Source organism: Phytophthora sojae (assembly GCF_000149755.1).
Source record: "Phytophthora sojae unplaced genomic scaffold PHYSOscaffold_1, whole genome shotgun sequence".
NCBI lineage: Eukaryota > Oomycota > Peronosporomycetes > Peronosporales > Peronosporaceae > Phytophthora > Phytophthora sojae.
In genome coordinates this window covers 5,338,264-5,359,656 of record NW_009258115.1, presented here as the reverse complement: position 1 = coordinate 5,359,656, position 21,393 = coordinate 5,338,264, and the positions used below count along the sequence as shown (strand labels likewise).

Below are 21,393 nucleotides of genomic sequence, written 5' to 3'. Positions count from 1 at the left end.
ATTGCTGCGGATGAGCTCCATCAGTGCGATGTTTGCCAATGAGCTCAGGACTCTCGATGACTTGAATGAAAGTGGCTTCAGCACCAACGACAGCGTCTCGAGTGAAGGCGAAGGTTCAGCGGGGGATGCTAAACAGGTCGCATTAGGCCAAGCGCACCGGCTACACGTAGTAGTGACCAAGCGTTTAGAAAGGCAAAAAGGGAGGAAGCCAGGCCCAGTACCGTACACAACGGGGCTGCAGCGTCGCAAACGAAGCGAGTTGATGTATCTTCGACAGAAAGGAGAGGAGCTGAATTCGCGGTTGGTTCAGCTACAACAGCTCCGCCACGATCGTTTGGCGCTTGCAAATGTTGGAGGAGGAAGTGCGTGGCAGAGTTTAGCTGCGATAGAGTGCGAAGAGCGGAAGCGATCGGAGAGGACGAACCGTGAGCTGAAGGCAATCCTGGATAAGCAGCAGGAGACGGCCGCTGCCATTCAAAGTGCTCGGAAAGCAAGGGGTCTTCGAGGTACGTGCTGCCATTTCATCTACTAAGTACTCCCTCAAGTTACTCTGTAGTGTTGTTGGTATGGCTAAAGATTGAGGTCGCTGCTTTTACTAGGGACGAGAATTTATTTTCCAATATAAGCCCGCGCTTCCGCTTTTTCCGCCGCGGATCGACTACAGCAACGCCGTTCTGGCTGACCTAGAACGCGGATTGGATTCGCTGCGTCTTGCAACATGGACAATTTTTTCGACACAAGAAAAAGAGTCCTATGCGATTGCATGTCGGAGTCAAGACACACGCCACCAAGGTGATGGTCATCGTGTTGCCGAGACGATCACAGCCACACCCTTGAACTGTTCGATGCAGGACGCCGCGGACATTTTGTGGCAGTTTGTCAGCAGCGACGTCGACAAATCTTTCAACTCGGTACGTTGGCTACTGCATTACTCAATACCAAGTACTGAGAACTCACTCTCCGATGGAAACGGCATTGTTCGCTTCCTTTCCAGATTCGCAAAAGCAACCCTCATCCATTTGAGATGAATTGCGTCGCCAACTCTCGTGAGGCACCTCAAAACATTGACGGGGTTGTTATCTACCGCCGCTACGACGAAGGCGACCGCATTGTAGTGGTCGGCGCATCCACGTGGTTCCTTGACTCCAGTTCGAAGATAAAGTTTGGACAGTCATCTCGCCATCGCCATCCGACCCACTGCGCTCGTCCGTCGTCCGAGCTCGATACCAGTTGCAAGCCAAACCCGTTGACGCAGGATCGGTATCACCCGCAGATTTTGCTCAGGCAGAGGACGTCGTCATGTCCTCGATCGGCAAAAAGCCGCGCAATGCGATGCAAACACTGCAAAATGCTCTGCTGCATGAAGTCGACCTAGGGTCGAGTTTCCTACTTTATAACTAAGCTTAAAAAAAGTAGAGAAGTACACGACGTTGAAGTCGAAGTTCCACTTCAAAAAAACGACTCGAGTTCAGTATATTCTAATGTGTGTGTACCACATTATTCATCCGTGTGGCGTCGTTACGTTCCGACCAAAGGGGGAATTGTCCAAAGGCTTCTTTCGGCTCGAGCGAGTGAGCTGCCGACATGTCCGCCGAAGCCAAGGCCAACGACTACCTGGCGCAGGGCGAGAAGGCGCTGAAGAAGACGTCCTTCTTCTCCTTCGGCTCCAGCTCGCAGCGCAATGAGGACGCCAGCGACTTGTTCGAGAAGGCGGGCAACCAGTTCAAGATCGCCAAGAACTGTGAGCTTCTGCGCTACAATAACAACATTTATTCCTCCTGCTCTCTCTCTCTCTGTTCGCTTATCTAATATATTCAACATTTATTTATTTATTCGCTGCAATGCAGGGCAGAAGGCTGCGGAGGCCTACGAGAAGTGCGCGCGATGCCAAGTACGTCAACGTTCGTCAAGTCGTGCACGAGTCGGATTGAAATGAAACTAATGCTGCTGTTGTTTTATTTTCTATTTAGTCGCGCCTGAATGAGAACTCGCGCGCTGCCCAGTTTTACCAACAGGCGGCCGAAGCTCTGGCGAAGGTGAACCCCATGGGTGAGTGCTGGCCACTGGCTGGAGGTGGGTTGATCGAAGCTGACAATGGATACTTTTTCGTGGTCTGCAGACGCTATGGTGCACTTCAAGACGGCGATCTCCATGCTGTGTGATGCCGGTCGCTTCTCCAATGCCGCCAAGCTGCAGAAGCAGATTGGCGAGATCTACGAGCAGCAGGACAACAAGGAGGAGGCGCTGGAGGCCTATCGCCAGGCTGCCGACTACTTTTCTGGAGAGAACCAGTCGTCCTCGGCCAACAACATGCTGCTCAAGGTGGCGCAATTCTCGGCTGAGCTGGAAAAGTGAGTATCAGAGGTGTAGAAAATCTGGAATGGTTGAATAAGTGACCAGCTAACAATCTGCTGTGATGCTGCCCGAAGGTACGACGCGGCGCGCGAGATTTACGAGACGATCGCGAAGTCTTCCATGGAGTCAAACCTGCTCAAGTTCAACGCCAAGAGCCACCTGCTGAATGCTGGCATCTGTGCACTGGCGACCAAGGATATGGTTCTTGTGCAGATGAAGTGGGAGGAGTTCCAGGATATCGACTACACGTTCGCAGACAGCCGTGAGGGCAAGTTCCTGCAGGCCATGAACCAGAGTTTCGAGGCTTTCAACGCCGACGCATTTGCCGATGCCGTGTTCCAGTTTGACACCATTTCGAAGATCGAGCCGTGGAAGATTACACTGCTGCTGCGCATCAAGGAGAGCATTATCGGCGAGGTCGACGTCGCGCAGGACCTGACCTAAGCAGGTTTTTCAGGCTTCCGCAACCCATGGCTTTGTAGCTTTCCACCAGTATCGCATTGCATTTTCGATCGACTTTTCTGCTGGTGGTTCGTCAATAATACAGACAGGGGGTTGCTATGTCTAGCTGCTCTTTAGTCGTCGTCGTCATCACCAATAATGCTCTTCTTCTCCGAGAACTTCACCGATGAAGACACAAGTGGCCCTTGAAGGTAGAAGAAGTACTTCTGATACGCTAGAACTTCCGCTTCTGTCGGCGCATCCGTAGTCGTCGTCGAGTCACCTGGTTGGTCACCTCCTGACTTCGCTTCAGCATCTTCAGGCTGCGATAGCTCCTTTTTCGGTTGCTCTTCGACCTTGTCAGGACTTCGACCAGGGAAAAACTCGCCCTTGGTCAGCGCGATTCGCTCTTCCTCCTGTTCGTGTTGACAACAACAGCAAAAACTATCAGCATTCATCCAGCAGACTTATTGCACTCCCAGAACATACCATTAGTCGCTGATGGACCGTAAACCACGATGGCAGTTGTTGCGGCAACGTGACCAAGTCCACGTCGAAGAGCTCAATGAACTGCTCGTTCTCGAACCTCGTCTTGACACTGCCCGCAATGTTCCGATACTGCACAACCCCGCCGTTAGCCCCTCACTAAATGGATCATTCCCATCGCTTCAAGTACTGCTTACTACCTTATCAATAGTCGAAGTCAAGCTCCAATTCTGCAGACGCCGCAAACAGCCGATCATGGTTCCTGCAAAGTGCACACCAGTCCTACACACAACCAGAACCAGACCATTAAATTTCTCGCCAGAGCCTTCGACTCGCACCAATACCATAACCCGTACTTGCACATAACGAGAATGGGATGGCGTCTCTGATCCAGGATGCACTCGATCGCCTCCTTGGCCATTCCTTCCGAGATTCCTTTCCATTGCGAAGACGCCGTGCGGTATTTCATGCCCAGGTGGATCTGCCAGCCACAACCAACGAACCACACTTCAGCCCCACCAACCCATTCACTGCACCGATGTACGCAGCACTGAGCGCACCACATTGATCTCTTTCTCGGCGAAGAACGCCGCCAAGTCGCGCGAGAGGTCGTCGTACGAGAGATACACCACCGTGTTGAGCTGCAGCGTGGCCAGAAACGGGATCGACGACGCGTCGCACTTGTTGGAGCGGTACACCTGGTCCTCCACGATCTCGAAGAACAGCGGAGGGTTCAGCGACGGCAGCGTGTTGACCACCACAGGCGCCGGGGTCGCAGCAGCGGACGCCGCATCCGACGTCGTGTCCGTCATGGCAAAAAACTACTCTTAAGTGTTTTGACCAGTTTAGTAGAATTGACCAGTTTAGTAGAACCAGTAATATTGCAGAAATAGTGAAATACGTGCTTTGGTTGGCTATAAAACTCTTACCACGCGTTTCCATATGGTAGTTCGATACAAAGACCAGTATTATTCCGCTCTATTAAACTGATCGCAGCATACTGTAGGCACCCCTGTCACATCCTAAGAAAAGGGGATTGACCAATAGAACTGCGAGAATGTACGACTAGGATAATCCTTTGTCAAAGGGCACACGTGTATAAACGTGCACCTTCTGGCTCTAAAGACTTTCCAGAATTCTTTTACAACTGTTTTTGCTGAGTTGCAACACCGGTAGCACCGACAAACCCACCTATAAACACCACCTAAAGCCAAAACTCGATAAAGAAAAGTGTCTACTCAAGACTTGTGCAGATATTACGGCACACAGAACAGTGAAACTATCGCAAACGATGAAGAAACCATTTCTAGTGATGGCGAGAACGTAAGAAATCAATACGGGTCGAATACTACTATATTCCAGGGTCCGCCGTGGATCCAGATTAAAAAGGTAGGCTTGGGCTGCTATTTTGTACTGCATTGTGCAGGCAAGCGCTGTATGCATCTTAGTTGGCCACGCAAGCCCCACTCGGTGGTACTTCGAGCAGTGTACAGAACAGTACAAAGCTGTGAGCACGCACCAGTTGCAGATCATTCATAACCGAGCATCTTACCCAGCAATTGTGGGGATTTCGTGCTTCCACGATAGCCAACTGCAGCTCAGAAAGGGGATATACTACAGTACCAGCATCTCAGCAAACTCTGACTGTACATGCACAGTACTGCAACTCAACCGCACTACATGTACTATTAGCGGGATCATGGGATTCTGTAACAGCATTGCTGTTGCTCATCGAATTGACGAGCAATGTCTAGCTCATGAGTTATTTTACCATCTGCCGATCCACTCGTCACCAACAATAAATGAAGCTCTTCACCCCCATCACCGCGGTATTCGCGCTGCATGCGCGTTCGCCGTCGAAGACGAGAGCAAAACGCTTGAAGAACTCTACGCCGATGCCATCGCCGAAGGAGGAAAAGTCGTCATGTACCACGGAGGAGACTTCAAGTCTCAGCAGGACTCGCTCGAGGAGAAGTTCGAAGATGCCTTCCCCGGAATCAACTTCACCATGGTCGTCGACTACAGCAAGTACCACGACGTGCGCATCGACAACCAGCAGGAAACCGACACGCTCGTGCCGGACATCACGGCGCTCCAGACCGTGCAGAACTTCCCTCGCTAGGCAAAGGCGGGTGATCTGCTGGAGTACAAGCCGGCCAACTTCTCTAAGATCTACGATGGCCTCGTGAACTCGTTCAGCTACATCTACGACTCGAGCAACCTCGGCGGGCTGGACGCACCCACGTCTTCGTCAGATCTGGTGAACCCCGAGTGGGCGGGCAAGATCGCTTCATCGTACCCGCACGACGACGACGCCGTGCTGTTCGTCTAGCAGTACGGCTGGGAGTGGGCTGCCGCAATGGCCAACCAGAGCATCAGCTTCAACCGCGGTTCGCACGTGGCGAACAACCTGGTCACGGCCCAAGAAAAGGTCATCGGTGTGGGCACCTACGCCGGTGCGTCCCCCATTGTGTACGTGGGCGGCAACGGCACCGAGTACTTGACGTGGGGCCAGCGTCTCGCTATCCTGGCCAAGGCGAAGAACCCTGTGGCTGCCAAGCTCTTCATGAACTGGATCGTTTCCACGGAGGTGCAGGAGTCCGTGGTGATGGAGACCGTGCGCACGGACATCGCTCCGTCTGGATCGAGCCACCCGTGGGAGATCCCGGAGGCTAATCTGGACGCCTTCCCAGCGTTTATGGCGAACCGCACCGCGGCGGAGCAGTGGCGCCAAACGTTTGCCCTGTACTTCGGAGAGGTGCAAGGTGAGCCGACGCCGGGCTACCAGGTGTCCTCCCCGGACTGTGAGCGTTGTGTCCCGCAGCGGCAAAAGCTTCCTGCAACTTCTCAATACACGTAGTGAGTTAGGCAGACCGGGAAGAAGTTGCAGTCTAATACCTACACGTAGCGAGGCTCGTCGTCTGCAAAGTGTAACTCACCAATGGAGTTGCATTTACTTGTACGGTAGTGACATTGGTCACGGTTTAGCCCCGTTCCACCCACTGACGTTTATCATAGCACCTACCATTGCGTGATGCACCGTAGCAAAATCTCTGGACAATCAATCGAATTAATGTTGGAGCTTCAGCAATCACCGCATTTGGAGGCTTTTGCAATACCCAGTATGCCTACAGTGAAACGAACCTCGGCGATGGTTTACCTTGTAGCAGGAAGTGCTTACATCGCGATCTTGAGCGCGATGTCCAGTAAAGTAATACACCTCTGCCGGGGCGCAACCTTCTTGCATATCCTTTGAATCTTGTTAATCCGCGAGCTGTTACGACACGCGCGTTGCTGAGCTTCTTCGGAGTTGATCTAGTTCATGAACTTCTCGGCGGCGCTGGTATTTTCACGACGGCGAAGCGCACACAGACATCTGACGTATGCGATGCCATTGCCTCCAACCGAGCACACACGGCCAGTACCCACTTCATCGCAGCACGAACTTCGATCTCCATTCCAGCGGCCCCACTCCACTCGTTCTTGCCATCCACCCATCGGCACGCCGACCACCGATCGTGCGATTCGTCTACATGGCTACACTGCGCTGACGTACTTGCACTGGCCCCAAGTCAACGTTCCTTAGCCAGGACGTTTCCTTTCATTTCGCTAGAATGACCACAAGAGTCCGCTTCTGTCTCCAAGGCCTCAAATCGTAGTCTGGTCACATCGAGGAGTGGGGAATTCGCTCGAGCATCGCGCGACGTCATTGCCCTGCATGGTGCCCAAGCAGCACCGCACTGCAGTGACGTCACGCAATTCATTTTCTTCAACCAGCAGATGGCCATACAAATTCCAAGTCAGTCTGCAGAAACGCGGCGCAATTCATTTTCCCGCACACTCGCGTTACCGATCTGCATTCACCCCCTTCAGACGGGCTCGGTAGCCATGCTCGTACTCCCGACTGGACGGGCGCAGCAGCCGACCCTTTGAAAATTCAAAAGCTCACCCTGAGAGTTCTCAAAGCTGCGCAGTTTGGGCCTCATTACGAGATTCCCATACAAAAAGGAAGAGCACTCGTTGGAGAGAGATGGCCGCCCAGATTGCAGACCGCAGCAACGCCGGCATGAGCTTCAACGGCGAGGACGCGCTGTCGCCCGCGCCCGTGTCCAAGCTGGAGGCCGCGCGCCTGGCGATGGCGCAGCAGCAGAAGAAGCGCATCGACGAAGCCGTGGCACGCGTCACGGGCAAGAAGGAGAGCGGCAAGCGCAAGGGCCTTGGCGACCGCGCGGACACCGGCCACCGCAGCAAGAAGAGCAAGACGGTGGTGGACGTGGCCAACGACCAAGTGGACAAGAAGAACTCGATCGCGCGGAGGATGGTGGACCGCTTCGCCTCGATGCCCGAGCCCGAGCACGAGGAGCAGGCGGAGCCCACGACGCGCTCGGTGTCCGCGCAGCAGTTCGTGACTGTGAGCGAGGTGGCCAGCCCCTCGGACAACGCCCTTCGGTAGGCTTCTACGCAGACATTGGTAGAGAAGGTGGTATGCATTGGGGATGGAAGTTGACAGTTTTGAGTGTATGTGATGCAGTGAGACTACGGAGGAGGTGACGATGACCAAGACGACTGTGATGGAGGAGGTGAAGGTGGCGGAGGAGAAGAAGGAGAGCAGCGAGGTGGAGGAAAAGGAGGAGGTGGAGGTGGAGGAAGAAGCTGCTCCGTCTGGGGATGAGGAGGATAAGGAGCAGAAGAAGAACGAGTGGGACGGACCCACCACCAACTTCCACGTGAAGCAGCTCGGTCTGAATGACATGGTGGACATTTACGCGCCCATTGCGCAACAGCAGGAGGACGTGCAGCGCGCGCGTGAGCGAGCCAAGTACATGCCCAGTGCCGAGAGCATCAACACGTTGAAGACCTCGAGCGACTCGGAGGCGGACTCGGATTTCGCGCCCAAGGAGGTGCTTAGCCAGGAGAGCGAGGAGTCGGACGCGGTGTCGCTTCCGGAAGTTGATGCGAGCGAGGTCCAGGCGCTGGCAGAAGAGACGGAGGAGTTCGAGCAGCAGACAGCAATTCAGACGGCCGAGATCCGCCGGACATGGGCCAAGCGGGTGTTCGTCTTCACGCCCCTGTTTATTGTCGCGATTATTGTGCTAGTGCTTGCGCTGCTTTTTGCGATTGACTGGTCGCAGGAGACGTTCCAGTTCTGCGAGGTGACTTCGGAGACTGCACAGGGTACGCTTGCTGGTTTGTCTGGTTGGCGCTTTGGTGCTTGATCTTATCAGTCTAACCTTGTGGCGTCTTAATGATGATGCAGGTTCCGAAGAGGTATTCTCGTGTGCATCGTTCGTGGAAACTCAGTCGCTGATCAAGTCCACCCTGCGGGAGACAGCTGAGAAGGTGCAGGAGACAGTGCAGTCGTATTTCCAGTAACGTGAAAGCATGAGCGCTCCTGTCGTCGTTGCCGCCTTCTTGTCGGCAGGCGGACAGGCAGGCAAGGGGATCTCCACCGCCGCGTGCGCTTGAGTGACGCTCGCGGCGGACATGCGGCCGCATATATTAGTAGTTTGCATTTGCATAGTGCGTTGATGGATTTGATAACTTAGGAATAACACGGACACTTGCCAACCCACGCGCTGCTCCCGGGGCCAGTCAATGGCGATGGATGCACATCAAGACAGAAGATCGCCACATGTGTAGCCATGTCTAATGCTACGTCACTAAGGTCAAACTCGCATGGTGTATCGCCTTCTGCAGGGGACTCTATGTGCACCACCCAATTCAATGAATCACCACAGTCTCATTTCCCCACACAAAGGCCGAGTGCCCAACCCCAGCAGCGTATCACCATGGCGACCACCAAGACCGTGCTGTCCTTCGAGGGCGAGCGCGAGCTCGTGACGGAGGCGCGCGCCCACGAGCTGGTGCAGTCTTACGCCGACGCCGAGGCGCAGGCCGCCCCGCCCGCATTCACGCACATCACGCTGCGCAACAAGAGCTACACGCTGGAGGCCGCGCGCGTGATCGCCGCCTTCTTCTCGCGGCTGGAGGCGCGCGGTGCCTTCGCGCAGCTCACGAGCGTGGACTTTGCCGACATGATCGCCGGCCGCCCGGAGGACGAGGCGCTGCAGGTGCTGGCCACGCTCTGCGACGCGCTGAGCGCCATCAAGACGCTCACGCGCATCGACCTGAGCGACAACGCGCTGGGCGAGAAGGGCGTGCGCGCGTGCTTCGGCCTGCTGCAGAACCAGGAGCAGCTGAAGCACATGTACTTCTGCAACAACGGCATCTCGGCGGCGGCCGCTGGCGTCATCGCGCAGGAGGTGCTGCTGTTCCGTGGCCTCGACACGCCCACCAAGCTCGAGACTTTCCACTTCTACAACAACATGAGCGGCGACGGAGGCGCCATCGCGCTGGCCAAGCTGCTGCCGCTGTCGCCCGCGCTCAAGGACCTGCGGTTCTCGGCCACGCGCGCGCAGAGGGAGGGAAGTCTGGCTTTCGCCACGGCGCTGGCCTCGCTCAAGAAGCTGGAGAAGCTCGACCTGAGCGACAACACGTTCAAGGCGCAGGGAGCCGAGGCCATCGCCGCCGCGGTCAAGAACATGCCAAACCTGGCGGAGATTAACCTCCGCGACGCGGCTATTGAGGACGACGGCATGGTGGCCATTGCCGATGCGCTGCGCGAGGGCGGCGCGGCTGCGGGCCTCACGACGCTGGATGTGTCCGGCAACGACCTTACGGCGGAGAGCATGCCCGCGCTCGGTCAGATGCTGTGTGTGAGCGCTGCTCTGCGCTTGCTGCAGGTGGAGGAGAACGAGATCGGATCGAAGGGCGCGAAGGCGATCGCGAAGGCTTTGAAGGTTGGCTCGCCCGTGCTGGAGCAGGTTGTGGCTAACGTGAACGAGATCGGCGCCTCTGGTGCGCTTGCTCTTGTCAAGGCTGTGGTCGACAAGAAGGCGTTCGCGAAGCTGGACATTGACGGCAACCAGGTTTCTGCTGACGGCGTGGCCAACATTGAGTCGCTGCTGGAGAGCAAGAACAAGAGCGATGTGCTGGGCTCGCTAGAGGACAACGACGAGGATGAAGAGGAGGGCGAAGATGATGATGATGATGAGGAGGAAGAGGCTGCCTCTGTTGAGGACGTGACGGTCATGCTCGATCAGAAGCTGGTCATTTCGTCCGAAGCGAGCTTTGAATTCGAAAACAAAAGCCGTGAAGTTGTTGATGCTGCTCGTGCGCAGCAGTTGCTAGAGGCCGCCGGGATTAAGGTGAACGAACGCACACCCCTGCACTTCAAGTCCATCTCGCTGCGTGGCAAGAGCTACACAGACTCGGGTGCTCAAGTCATCGCGGACTCCTTCCTGGCACGTTTGCAGAGCGACCTCAGGGTGGTAGATCTGGCTGATGTGATCGCCGGTCGCCCGGAGGATGAGGCACTCCGTGTCCTCGCTGTCATGTGCCGCGCACTTCGTGGCCACGTCCTGGATGAGATCGACTTGAGCGACAACGCTCTCGGCGAGAAGGGTGTTCGTGCGTGCTTCGACCTGCTGATCCCGCAGCCGACGCTCCGCCGCCTCCTCTTTTGCAACAACGGCATCTCTGCTGCTGCGGCCAGCGTGATCGCGCAGGAAATCGTGTTGCAAAATGGCAAGGACGCGCAGTCTACGCTGGAAGAATTCCACTTCTACAACAACATGAGTGGTCACGATGGCTGTGTGGCAGTCGCCAACGTGCTGGTGCAGTGCAAGAAGCTCACATTGCTGCGTTATGCAAGTGCTCGTGCCGGCCCGGAGGCGAGCGAGCAGATGGCGCGCAGCGTCAACGCGAACCTGCGCGAGCTCAAGTCGTTGGACCTGAGCGATTGCTCCTTTGAGGACGACGGAGCCACTCAGCTGGCGGAAGCTATCGGCAAGCAGCCGAACCTGCAGTACCTCAAGCTGCGCGATGCTTCGCTGTGCGCTGAAGGTGCTGAGAAGGTGGCCGAGGCGCTGGTGACTAGCAAGATCCAGCTGCTGGAGCTGGACCTGTCGGGCAACGAGCTGGCGGACGAGGGCATCACGGCACTGGCTCCGCTGCTCAAGTCCCAGTCCCAGCTGAAGGTGCTGCGCCTGGACGAGAACGAGGTGACGTCGGACGGTCTCAAGGAGTTCGTGGCCGCTTTGGGTGCGGGCTGTCTCCCGGCGCTTGAGGAGCTGTCTTTGTGCGGCAACGAGATCACGGCCAAGGGTGCCATCGCCGTCGCCGATACTTTCGTTCCGTCCAAGCCGGCCCTGGCACGCCTCGAGCTCGACACGAACATGATCTCCGACAAGGGCGTAGACCACGTCAAGGCGTCGCTGGCGAAGCAGGGCAAGGCCGACATCCTTGGCTCGCTCGAGGAAAACGACGGCGACGAAGAGAGCGACGACGAGTAGAGAAGAATTGCCATGATATGCGAATAACTGTGCATCTTGGATTTTGATAATGATATGTTTTTAGTTGCATCCTCGTCAGACTTGCACCCTGTGGCTTTGCTTTGGCTTGGAAAGGATCGTTTTGCTTGTGGTTTGGTGGTACCAATCTTTGGGAACACAAAACATTTTAGATGTTAAGGGGATTTAGTAGACCAAGCTGAATTTTTGACTTTGAAAAGTATTTTCTTGAAAACTACTAATCTTTTGGAGATAAAACGTGTACACAATGAAAGCCCTAGATTTGCTCTAACATGTGCACCAATCCAGACACAGTTTGCAGTTATGAAATTGCTATTGTAGCGCGCAAAAGAAAACATACCTATCACAAAGGAAATTCGGTAGTGCCAAAATGATAAGGCGAAGTGAACGGCTGGACACTACGTAAAAACAGGACGAACATGCATGAAATAGCTTGCATTTGTTTTCGCTTCCCCAACGGTATTGCAGAAATGCATAGTGAAAGCGGAGGAGTTGCCCCAGAACAGTCAATGCAGCTGCCTTTACCTCATAGTAGAGGTGTCATCCTACTATTGCGAGAACCTGCTTGATGACCTGCACGACGATGAGACCTCCCCCTGCTTGCAAATATGGGTTTGGAGTACACTGCCACTTTGTCTTGAGACTATAGCAACCGTGAGAGTGTTGCAAGCGCCTTACCAAGGAAGAAATCCCGCTGTATACCTAACTAGTGCCTATATACGTTCTGTAGGAGCATGTGTACCTGTTTCCAGCATCCGTCAACGCAGTACTTAGTAGGCGCTCGCACGAGAATATTTTCGTTGTGCACTACGTGTGCATTACGGGCCGATTCGTAGAGGAAAACCGGGCTTTATTCCCTACGAGGCTTCCCTAGTGCACAATCAGTTTTCAAATGTTACTTCACTGTTACTTCTGTGCCCCTATCACTACACCGTTGGAGATCGATTTTTTTGCACTTGCGCATTTTCGGTCATTTTTGTGTATATTGCACTACCGTTGGAGATGCTCTTAAGGGGTTCCAGGGGATGTAGTGATGGAGGTAGTCGGGGGTAGACTTACGTGGCGTTTGTATCGGTATCGCTCCGGGCGAGACTCGAACCCTCAGTGGAACGCTTGCTCTTCGTGGGCCTTACCCACAGGGACACTAGGAGCCCCCTAGGGATAACGTGCAAGTGATTAAGTAAACGCTCCAAGCAGCCAGTCGAAAATGGGCGTGGCGGTCTCGCATGCAGTGACGACGGCAAGATGTCCTTAAAAGGGCCCCGTGCACCGGAAGCGTCAAGGTATATGTACATGTAGATCCAGTTCACCGAGCTCCGTAGATCGTGCGACAGATCTTCAGCAGTTGATCGAACACCGCACATGTACTGTAGGCTGGCTCCCCGTTTCACAGACATCGATTTGTCATTCGTCATCTCGCAAGTGGCCACCACTTGCTGGTACAGTACATGTACAACACAATACATTAGGTTAGGAGTATTTACATGTGTAAGAGCATCTCCACCGCGCCCGCGCCATCGCTATCGCCAAAGCGACCTTTGGTGCGCTGAAACAAATATATTACTGGTTAAGCGAGGATTGAACGCACCCGAAACTCGCCATCTCTATTGTCATCCCAGAGAGAGAGAGAGAGAGAGAGAGAGAGAGAGAGAGACTCACCAGACTCGCTATATGGGATCGAATTTGGCGCGAAGAGGCGCCTTTTGGCGAGTCTGAGGAGAGTTTTTAGCGAGAGCAAGGCCCCGGTGGGAGATAAATTACCGTCCCACGTAATATTCGCGCCAAATCCCTTTGGCGATAGCGATGGCGCGGCTTCGGTGGAGATGCTCTAATAAAAGGAAGAATCCAATTTCGGGTGCATTCTCATCAGACTCAGTAATTTTCCGAAGTGATGACGTTGTTATTCTCTTGTATTACTGGGAGCAGATCTGAAAATCGCTACTTGTACTTCCTCCGGTTGGAAAAGAGTGCAAGATTATTTTCTCGACATCGTAACATTATTTCTAGGCATGCGATTGGATCGCGGATTGTTGTGTTCGATGCGGAACGGTCTGGGATTTGCTCTCGTCCTTTATTCACTCAAAAATCTTGAAAAACAACTGAGTTATGATCAAAAAGGAGTAAATGCAAAGCTTCATTTTCGTACTTAATCGTGGTTTCGAAACTTTCGGCCCTCCACAAACGGCAAGCTACTAGCCCAGGTTTTGCAAAACAGGTATTATTCAGGTCTGGCGACAGGTATTGTCCAGGGATAATTTATCCCGTTTTTTATTACCGTCATTTCAGCTTTTGCCTCACAGCCACCAATTCGAGGGGGCCAGCTCCAGCCACGTGGCATTCGACGTGCGGCGGCTGCTCGGCCCTGGAGACCCCAGCATCATGGCGCGCACCCCCAAGATGGCCCATATCAAGGCGCAGATGGCCGAGCGGGCGCGGCAGGAGGAGGAGGCACGCAGGAAGGTGACCAGCGCGCGCACCAGATCGCAGCGATCACAGGCGCTTCAGGATGCCCACGACTCACGGGCCACGCAGTTCGGCCCTCATGCGACTGCAGAAGGCGACTCATCCACTGGCGATGAAGAGGAGAAAGCGGCCGAAGAGGAAGAAGATGTCGCAGAAGAAGAGGAAGAAGACGAAGATGCAGACGAAGAGGAAGAAGATGCAGACGAAGAGGAAGACGGAGATGAAGAGGTTGAAGAAGATGAAGAAGAGGGCGCGCAGAAGAAGAAAAAGAAGAAAGGAGCTACCAAGGGCGGGCAGCGCCAAGGGAACAAGCGCACCGTTTCCGACGTTGAAGACGAGGACCTGGTGCACGTTCTAGCGTTCAAGGCCCAGCATGACTCGTGGCCCCTGCTTGATGTCAGCCTACAGGAGTACATGGATGCGACGCGACAGAAGATCGTCATCGCGGAGGTCATCAACGTGGCTCGCCGCAACGCAGACTTGCGTAAGCAGGTCCGCTTCCGAGGGCTTCCTGACACAGAAATTCCTCTCGTGCCCGACGAGTGGGATCCCTATCAGCGGAAGTACATCTGCACACACGGCTGGAAGGAGCGTGAGAGATCGACGGGGAAGAGGATGTCGCACAAGCTCCGCCGCACTGAGTGTCCGTTCCAGATGCTTGCACAAGTCGTCCTTCGCCGAGATGGAAAGTTGGGCATCGTCATGAAGCGAGAAGTCTACAGCCACAACCACCCCATTTCCGACGACATCTACAGGTCCTACCCAGGTATTCGCCAGGTTCCTGCCGAGTCTCCGCTCATGCCCGGAATCGAGCTCCTGGTCGACGCCCAAGCCAGCACTTCCAGCGTGTACAAGTACATCAGGGAGAACTCGAACCACCGCGTCTCGATGGACGACGTGCGAAGCATGATCAGGCGAATGAAGACGCAAGGCAAGTGGTTATGCTGCTGTTCTATATTATATGTGTGCTGATGCTTATACTACTTATGACTGCAGGCGTGGAAATGTCCGATGACGACGCGGTTGCGGAGATGATCCTGAACTTCAATGGAGAGTCACCCGCTAAAGTTTTCGCAGACTATGAAGCTTCCGTGCAGACATGCAATGGTCTACAGAAAAGTGTGTGGAAGCCCCTTCATCATCCCATTCTCTTCCATTTCGCCCAGGTATGTCCAGTTTTTCTATGAGTATTGACCAGGTGTTATCCAGGTATCTCGTTTTACCAATGTATTGACCAAGTTTTAACCATGTTTTGTTATTGATGTGCATGAATAGGTGGTTTGGACAGAATCGCATCTCGCAACAGGACTTGATGGAGGTGGAAAATCCGTTCGTTGCTAAGCTCTACAAAGGGCATCCAGCTGCGAGCGCTGGCAGTTTGAGTGAAGCCGAGAAGTATCGGCGTTCGCAGCAGGCGTTTGGTCGAATCAGCAGCGAGCTTGTCCGATGCGATGAGACTGTGTTCGAGCCTGCGATGAAGCAGATTGATAAGTGGTGGTACTACTTACGTCAAGGGAAGTTTCCGCTGGTGCAAGCTGATGCAGACTTCGTCGACGATTCGGGCCCCGATCGGGTTGGCGCTAGTGGTGGCGGGGGCAACAGTATTAGCAGTGATAGCCACGGAGGCGGTGGAGGTAGCCCAGGAACGGGGGGGGTACGAATGCTCGTCCTAGTGCTTCTGGTGGAGAGGATGCAGCTCACGAAAAAGGACCAGATGATGACGAAGACGAACCCCCGACACAAGTGACAGCCTCCGCCCAGGAATCGGTGCAGCCAGGCAAAGGCTCAAAGGTTCGACTGACAAACAAGAGGCGTGTCGGTCGACCACGGTTGAATCGTGCTCAGATGAGAGAGAAGGCAGCATTGGCGCTGAAAGAATACAACAATGGAATGAAACTCAGAGCTCTACTACGAGATAAGGACGTGACGGAAGTGGCAGCAACGCTGGAATTGATTAAGCCAGGTGTCCGCGAGCTCAGCTCGTTTTTGACTACGCATGAAACAAAGAAGAAAGGTGACGGAAAATCAATCCAGTGGATGTCGGACACGGAATATATTTGCGAGGTTGTGCGCTTCCGACTACCGGAGTCCGTCGTTGAAGACGCTCTAGCTAAACTGAGAGGTGGTTTGGCAAAAGGGGAGGAGATTGAGCTGGACAGTGATGGAGGGGTGACACGCGAAACGGAAGGTTACGTGGCCGCCATTGAGAAAGTTGGCAGATTTACCCGGGTGCAGTTAGAAGCGATGCAGTCGCTGTGGAATTGGCAGGCTACATGCCGGAATGCGGTACTGTGTTGCACATGGCTAAGCCAAGACGTGAAAAGTATCGTAGCGGACCCCGCCCCCCCTGGGCTGTTACTTGGCAAGTACTCGAGTGCTGGCCATACACACCGCTACATGGCTTTGGCTTCGACCTGACCTACGCAGACCTTTTCTGCTTCAGAGACTCCGCTTGGCTGAACGACAACGCCTTGCGGGCGTTTACCGTGTTTCTGTCTACTTACAAGAACAACGTGACGGTGATGGTTCCTCCTCTTAAGAAGGGTAAGATGGGGAAGCACATACTCGCACCAACGTCGCTGGGCGAGGTTGCTAGTGGTATTGAGGCGCATGCTTTTGTATTTATGCCGGTCAATTTTGGTGGAGTTCATTGGGGATGCATCGTAGTGGACCGTGAAGCGCGGCTGGTGAAGACGTATGACAGCATGGGTGGGAAGAGAAACAAGAAACGGCTTAAGAAGATGGCAAGCGAGCTCCTTGCAGGCCCCCTTGAGGATGAAGCTTACAGCGACATCGAAGTGACGGAGCCGAAGCAGACAGATGGCGATAGCTGCGGGGTGTTTGCGTGCCGTCTATTGTGGACGTGCGTTGACAGCGAAGAGCCAAGTGATGTGTCTCCCAGTGGCGTCACCAAGCTGCGTTGGGCAATGCTGCACAAGATCACCACGATGAAGCGTAGCTAGACAGTGAGCAGCAGCGAGAAGTGCATCTTATGGATAATACATGGACAACTTTTGTTTGCAACCTGTAAGAAACCTGTACGAGTAGATGGGTACACAATGATTGTTTTGAAGCCATTATCATGTCGTGTGGTTCCGATCGATACCAATCGACGCCACTTCGACTTTTTTCCGAGTAGTGCACACATGAGTTTTCCAGGTTTTCATACCTGCAAACTACCTGGACACTGAAACAAGAAATGAATGGCTAGAATGCATCCGACACAGCCTGAAGGCCGTCATTTTCACTTTTCCTCAAGTACTACGCACATGAGTTTTCCAGGTTTTTAACCTGGACATTAACTGTTCTGGTAATTTAACCATCCTTGTTTAAATTACTTTCATCTGATAACGCTCATAATTCATATACCTGGATATAACCTGGGGCATCACCTGGACAATACCTGCAAAATCAGAAATCTGAGTATTTTTCTAACCTGGGAAACCTGGGCGCGTAGGCTGTCCCTCCACAAATCCCAGATGGAGATCCTGCTGCTGGCAAAAGCCGCCATGACTTTTGAAGCAGAAATCACATCGTATAAAAGTTGTAGCAACAAAACTTGCTAGATCTTGGGCTTTCATTTGAGGGCACAGTCGATTCATACGCTTGAGGATTGAGAGTTTGGCAGAAATCGACCCTACCGGCGCGTGAATATGGCCTATTTCTTGTAAATTTTGAGCTTTCTTTGTAAATTTTGCACTCTTTCGAACCCGGAGGAAGTATAGTAAGCACGCATTTTTATTTTTTATTTATTTATTTTTCACTGTTAACGCCAGTCACACCCGGACTGTAAGCACGCACCAGTTGCAGATCATTCATAACCGAGCATCTTACCCAGCAATTGTGGGGATTTCGTGCTTCCACGATAGCCAACTGCAGCTCAGAAAAAGGATATACTACAGTACCAGCATCTCAGCAAACTCTGACTGTACATGCACAGTACTGCAACTCAACCGCACTACATGTACTATTAGCGGGATCATGGGATTCTGTAACAGCATTGCTGTTGCTCATCGAATTGACGAGCAATGTCTAGCTCATGAGTTATTTTACCATCTGCCGATCCACTCGTCACCAACAATAAATGAAGCTCTTCACCCCCATCACCGCGGTATTCGCGCTGCATGCGCGTTCGCCGTCGAAGACGAGAGCAAAACGCTTGAAGAACTCTACGCCGATGCCATCGCCGAAGGAGGAAAAGTCGTCATGTACCACGGAGGAGACTTCAAGTCTCAGCAGGACTCGCTCGAGGAGAAGTTCGAAGATACCTTCCCCGGAATCAACTTCACCATGGTCGTCGACTACAGCAAGTACCACGACGTGCGCATCGACAACCAGCAGGAAACCGACACGCTCGTGCCGGACATCACGGCGCTCCAGACCGTGCAGAACTTCCCTCGCTAGGCAAAGGCGGGTGATCTGCTGGAGTACAAGCCGGCCAACTTCTCTAAGATCTACGATGGCCTCGTGAACTCGTTCAGCTACATCTACGACTCGAGCAACCTCGGCGGGCTGGACGCACCCACGTCTTCGTCAGATCTGGTGAACCCCGAGTGGGCGGGCAAGATCGCTTCATCGTACCCGCACGACGACGACGCCGTGCTGTTCGTCTAGCAGTACGGCTGGGAGTGGGCTGCCGCAATGGCCAACCAGAGCATCAGCTTCAACCGCGGTTCGCACGTGGCGAACAACCTGGTCACGGCCCAAGAAAAGGTCATCGGTGTGGGCACCTACGCCGGTGCGTCCCCCATTGTGTACGTGGGCGGCAACGGCACCGAGTACTTGACGTGGGGCCAGCGTCTCGCTATCCTGGCCAAGGCGAAGAACCCTGTGGCTGCCAAGCTCTTCATGAACTGGATCGTTTCCACGGAGGTGCAGGAGTCCGTGGTGATGGAGACCGTGCGCACGGACATCGCTCCGTCTGGATCGAGCCACCCGTGGGAGATCCCGGAGGCTAATCTGGACGCCTTCCCAGCGTTTATGGCGAACCGCACCGCGGCGGAGCAGTGGCGCCAAACGTTTGCCCTGTACTTCGGAGAGGTGCAAGGTGAGCCGACGCCGGGCTACCAGGTGTCCACCCCGGACTGTGAGCGTTGTGTCCCGCAGCGGCAAAAGTTCCTCCGAATGCTCTGTAGTGAGATAGGCAGGCTTTGTGCTGACAGAATGGAAACGAGAGACCACAATTCTCAACGCATTGCATTCAACCGTGCGCGTACAACCAAGAAGTCGTTTGTAAAGGAAAGGAAAAGTTGTCATTTTTATTGACTGCCCGCATATGCGTGTCTCTTAGAGAACCACGTCCCTCGTTTCTCCTTACTGACCCGGATGAAGGCCGATCCATCCAGGCGACGGCTTACCCTGCACCTCGCCGATGTGCAGCGTGAATGTCTGACGCCACTCCTCCGCCGCGGCACGATCCTCCATGAACTTGGGGAAGACAGCCATGTTGGCCTCCGGGATGTCCCAGGGCTTGATGTCCGTACGCGGACTGCTGGACACCACTGTCGTCTGTGCTTCCTCGGACATGACCCAGTTCATGAACAGCTTGGCGGCGGCAGGGTGCTTCGCTTTCGTCAAAATACCAGCCCGTTGGCCCCAGCTCAGGTATTCGATGCCATTTCCGCCAACAAACACAGTCGGAGCCTTACCGCCACTGGTGCCCACGCCAATCACCTTTTCCCCTTATGTAACGAGGTCACTTGCGACGTTCGTTCCGCGGTTGAAGCTGATATTTTGGTGAGCCATGTTGGCCATCCAGTCCCAGCCATACTTTTCAACGTAGCGCATGTACAGGAAGAGCACAGCGTCGTCGTCATTGGGGTATGACGAGGCAATCTTGCCGGCCCAGTGCGGGTCTGTCAGATCCTTGGGGGACGTCGGTGCCGCGTAGCCATCGAGTTGGCTTGAGTTGTACTTGAAGCCGAATGTGAAGATCGTGTACGCCATCCACGCGCCGTCCTTGTCACGTAGCGAGTCGTGGATCTTGGAGAAGTTGGCAGGCTTGTACGGAAGCAGAACGCCGCTCTTAGCCCAACGAGTGAAGTCCTGCAGTGTCTGCAGAGCCACAACGTCCGGTACGAGGGTGTCCGTTTCCAGTTGGTTGTCGATCCGCACGTTGTGGTACTTGCTGTAGTCGACGACCATGGTGAAGTTGATATCTGGGAAGCGCTTAGAGAAGGCTTCTTGCAGTCCATTCTGCTGGGTGGGGGTGTCTCCTCCATGGTACATGACAAGCTTGGCGCCTTCTGCCACCGCGTCAGCATACAGCTCGTCGATTGACTTGGTTTCTTCGGCAGATTTGGCCATCACGACGGATGACAGGAGGGCGCACGCCGCGACTACCGAGCCGAAGAGCTGCATCGTGGTGGGCTCTTGGTGCGAAGGACGTTGGGGCTTGAGAGTGAATTCGGAAGTGCCAGAAGACAGTCATGGCAGCCCCACAGAGATGCATTGCATTCAGATCATTGCAATCGAATTGGTGTGGCCCTGCTCACGACAATGGTCGGCTGGTGTGACACCAGTGGTGTCAGCATTTCACAGCATTTCATTTTTGTCTCGGCTCGAAATGCACAGCTGGATTGGTACTGTATCACGCGGGTGGTGGTGCAAATCAGAGCCGACAATCCAGATTGACGAGCCGCGAACAACAGCAATCTTGAGTGAGCTGGGGATACGGTATATAGAAAATGGTGATGAACAGCTAGGAGTGGTTGGTATCGGATACCATCCGAGAAAATGGTGATGAACANCTCCGANNGCCNGCGCTCCTGCCGGAGATGATGACGTGGACTTGGGTCGCCATGTCTACGGGATGCGTCGTGATGCACGACACAAGGTGTCGTGCGCGCTGGATGTACTCGAGCATGGACATGCGTCCTTGCTTCAACGCCAGGAAGGCGGAGCGCTGAACGCTTTCATCTTGGGGCGGCTGGAACGCGAGCCGCAAGTCCGCCTTCATCGATGCCATGGTCGGGAAGCAGGAAGCGTCGGCCACGAGCTCGCCGAGCGCCCACACCTTCGCCTTCCCCGCCAGTTTGGACAGGAGAAAGCGCGTATGCGCTAGCTCGGTAGACAGCTGCCGAGCTTCGATCGCGATGTCCACCTCGCAGAACCAGCGGTTCAGGTGAAGGCGGCCCTCGCCTTCACCGCTGTACGTGGAGACATCGAGCTTCACGATGTTGGACTTGTTCTTGGTCTGCGTGGGAGTCGACACTCGCTGACGGAGGTCAGCGAGTTCACGCGCCATGAACTCCTGGACGGCCAGGCGTTGTTGTTC

The 21,393-nt window shown here is 54.3% G+C and overlaps 9 protein-coding genes across 9 annotated transcripts; 7 read left to right on the top strand and 2 right to left on the bottom strand.

Annotated features, from left to right (window-relative positions):
* Nucleotides 1-28: 28 nt before the first annotated feature.
* PHYSODRAFT_293711 (hypothetical protein) lies at nucleotides 29-1,401 on the top strand (the record flags this gene model as incomplete). Its single annotated transcript, XM_009517063.1, has 4 exons — nucleotides 29-506; nucleotides 688-911; nucleotides 995-1,111; nucleotides 1,150-1,401. 4 exons carry the CDS (start codon nucleotides 29-31, stop codon nucleotides 1,399-1,401), a joined length of 1,071 nt encoding a protein of 356 aa, XP_009515358.1.
* Nucleotides 1,402-1,584: 183 nt separating this feature from the next.
* PHYSODRAFT_258189 (hypothetical protein) lies at nucleotides 1,585-2,799 on the top strand (the record flags this gene model as incomplete). The annotated part of the gene is made up of 5 exons (XM_009517062.1): nucleotides 1,585-1,741; nucleotides 1,848-1,891; nucleotides 1,971-2,049; nucleotides 2,120-2,351; nucleotides 2,430-2,799. The coding sequence occupies 5 exons, from the start codon at nucleotides 1,585-1,587 to the stop codon at nucleotides 2,797-2,799; spliced, it is 882 nt and encodes a 293-aa protein (XP_009515357.1).
* Nucleotides 2,800-3,282: 483 nt separating this feature from the next.
* Nucleotides 3,283-4,019, bottom strand: PHYSODRAFT_376649 (hypothetical protein; the record flags this gene model as incomplete). Its single annotated transcript, XM_009517061.1, has 4 exons — nucleotides 3,283-3,414; nucleotides 3,483-3,564; nucleotides 3,639-3,763; nucleotides 3,843-4,019. Coding segments are annotated over 4 exons (516 nt in total), but the record flags the coding sequence as incomplete, so codon positions are not given.
* A 1,187-nt stretch (nucleotides 4,020-5,206) lies between these two features.
* On the top strand, nucleotides 5,207-6,142 carry PHYSODRAFT_258225 (hypothetical protein; the record flags this gene model as incomplete). The annotated part of the gene is made up of 3 exons (XM_009517060.1): nucleotides 5,207-5,383; nucleotides 5,405-5,542; nucleotides 5,615-6,142. 3 exons carry the CDS (start codon nucleotides 5,207-5,209, stop codon nucleotides 6,140-6,142), a joined length of 843 nt encoding a protein of 280 aa, XP_009515355.1.
* A 1,151-nt stretch (nucleotides 6,143-7,293) lies between these two features.
* PHYSODRAFT_554367 (hypothetical protein) lies at nucleotides 7,294-8,655 on the top strand (the record flags this gene model as incomplete). The annotated part of the gene is made up of 3 exons (XM_009517059.1): nucleotides 7,294-7,731; nucleotides 7,895-8,457; nucleotides 8,540-8,655. The coding sequence occupies exons 1-3, from the start codon at nucleotides 7,313-7,315 to the stop codon at nucleotides 8,653-8,655; spliced, it is 1,098 nt and encodes a 365-aa protein (XP_009515354.1). The 5' UTR covers nucleotides 7,294-7,312.
* A 5,876-nt stretch (nucleotides 8,656-14,531) lies between these two features.
* Nucleotides 14,532-15,304, top strand: PHYSODRAFT_477609 (hypothetical protein; the record flags this gene model as incomplete). Its single annotated transcript, XM_009517058.1, has 2 exons — nucleotides 14,532-15,066; nucleotides 15,114-15,304. The coding sequence occupies 2 exons, from the start codon at nucleotides 14,532-14,534 to the stop codon at nucleotides 15,302-15,304; spliced, it is 726 nt and encodes a 241-aa protein (XP_009515353.1).
* Nucleotides 15,305-16,007: 703 nt separating this feature from the next.
* On the top strand, nucleotides 16,008-17,080 carry PHYSODRAFT_468126 (hypothetical protein; the record flags this gene model as incomplete). Its single annotated transcript, XM_009517057.1, has 3 exons — nucleotides 16,008-16,275; nucleotides 16,330-16,440; nucleotides 16,485-17,080. The coding sequence occupies 3 exons, from the start codon at nucleotides 16,008-16,010 to the stop codon at nucleotides 17,078-17,080; spliced, it is 975 nt and encodes a 324-aa protein (XP_009515352.1).
* A 1,243-nt stretch (nucleotides 17,081-18,323) lies between these two features.
* On the top strand, nucleotides 18,324-19,260 carry PHYSODRAFT_258178 (hypothetical protein; the record flags this gene model as incomplete). The annotated part of the gene is made up of 4 exons (XM_009517056.1): nucleotides 18,324-18,500; nucleotides 18,522-18,659; nucleotides 18,732-19,203; nucleotides 19,253-19,260. The coding sequence occupies 4 exons, from the start codon at nucleotides 18,324-18,326 to the stop codon at nucleotides 19,258-19,260; spliced, it is 795 nt and encodes a 264-aa protein (XP_009515351.1).
* A 170-nt stretch (nucleotides 19,261-19,430) lies between these two features.
* On the bottom strand, nucleotides 19,431-20,477 carry PHYSODRAFT_258322 (hypothetical protein; the record flags this gene model as incomplete). Its single annotated transcript, XM_009517055.1, has 2 exons — nucleotides 19,431-19,684; nucleotides 19,817-20,477. 2 exons carry the CDS (start codon nucleotides 20,475-20,477, stop codon nucleotides 19,431-19,433), a joined length of 915 nt encoding a protein of 304 aa, XP_009515350.1.
* Nucleotides 20,478-21,393: the final 916 nt, after the last annotated feature.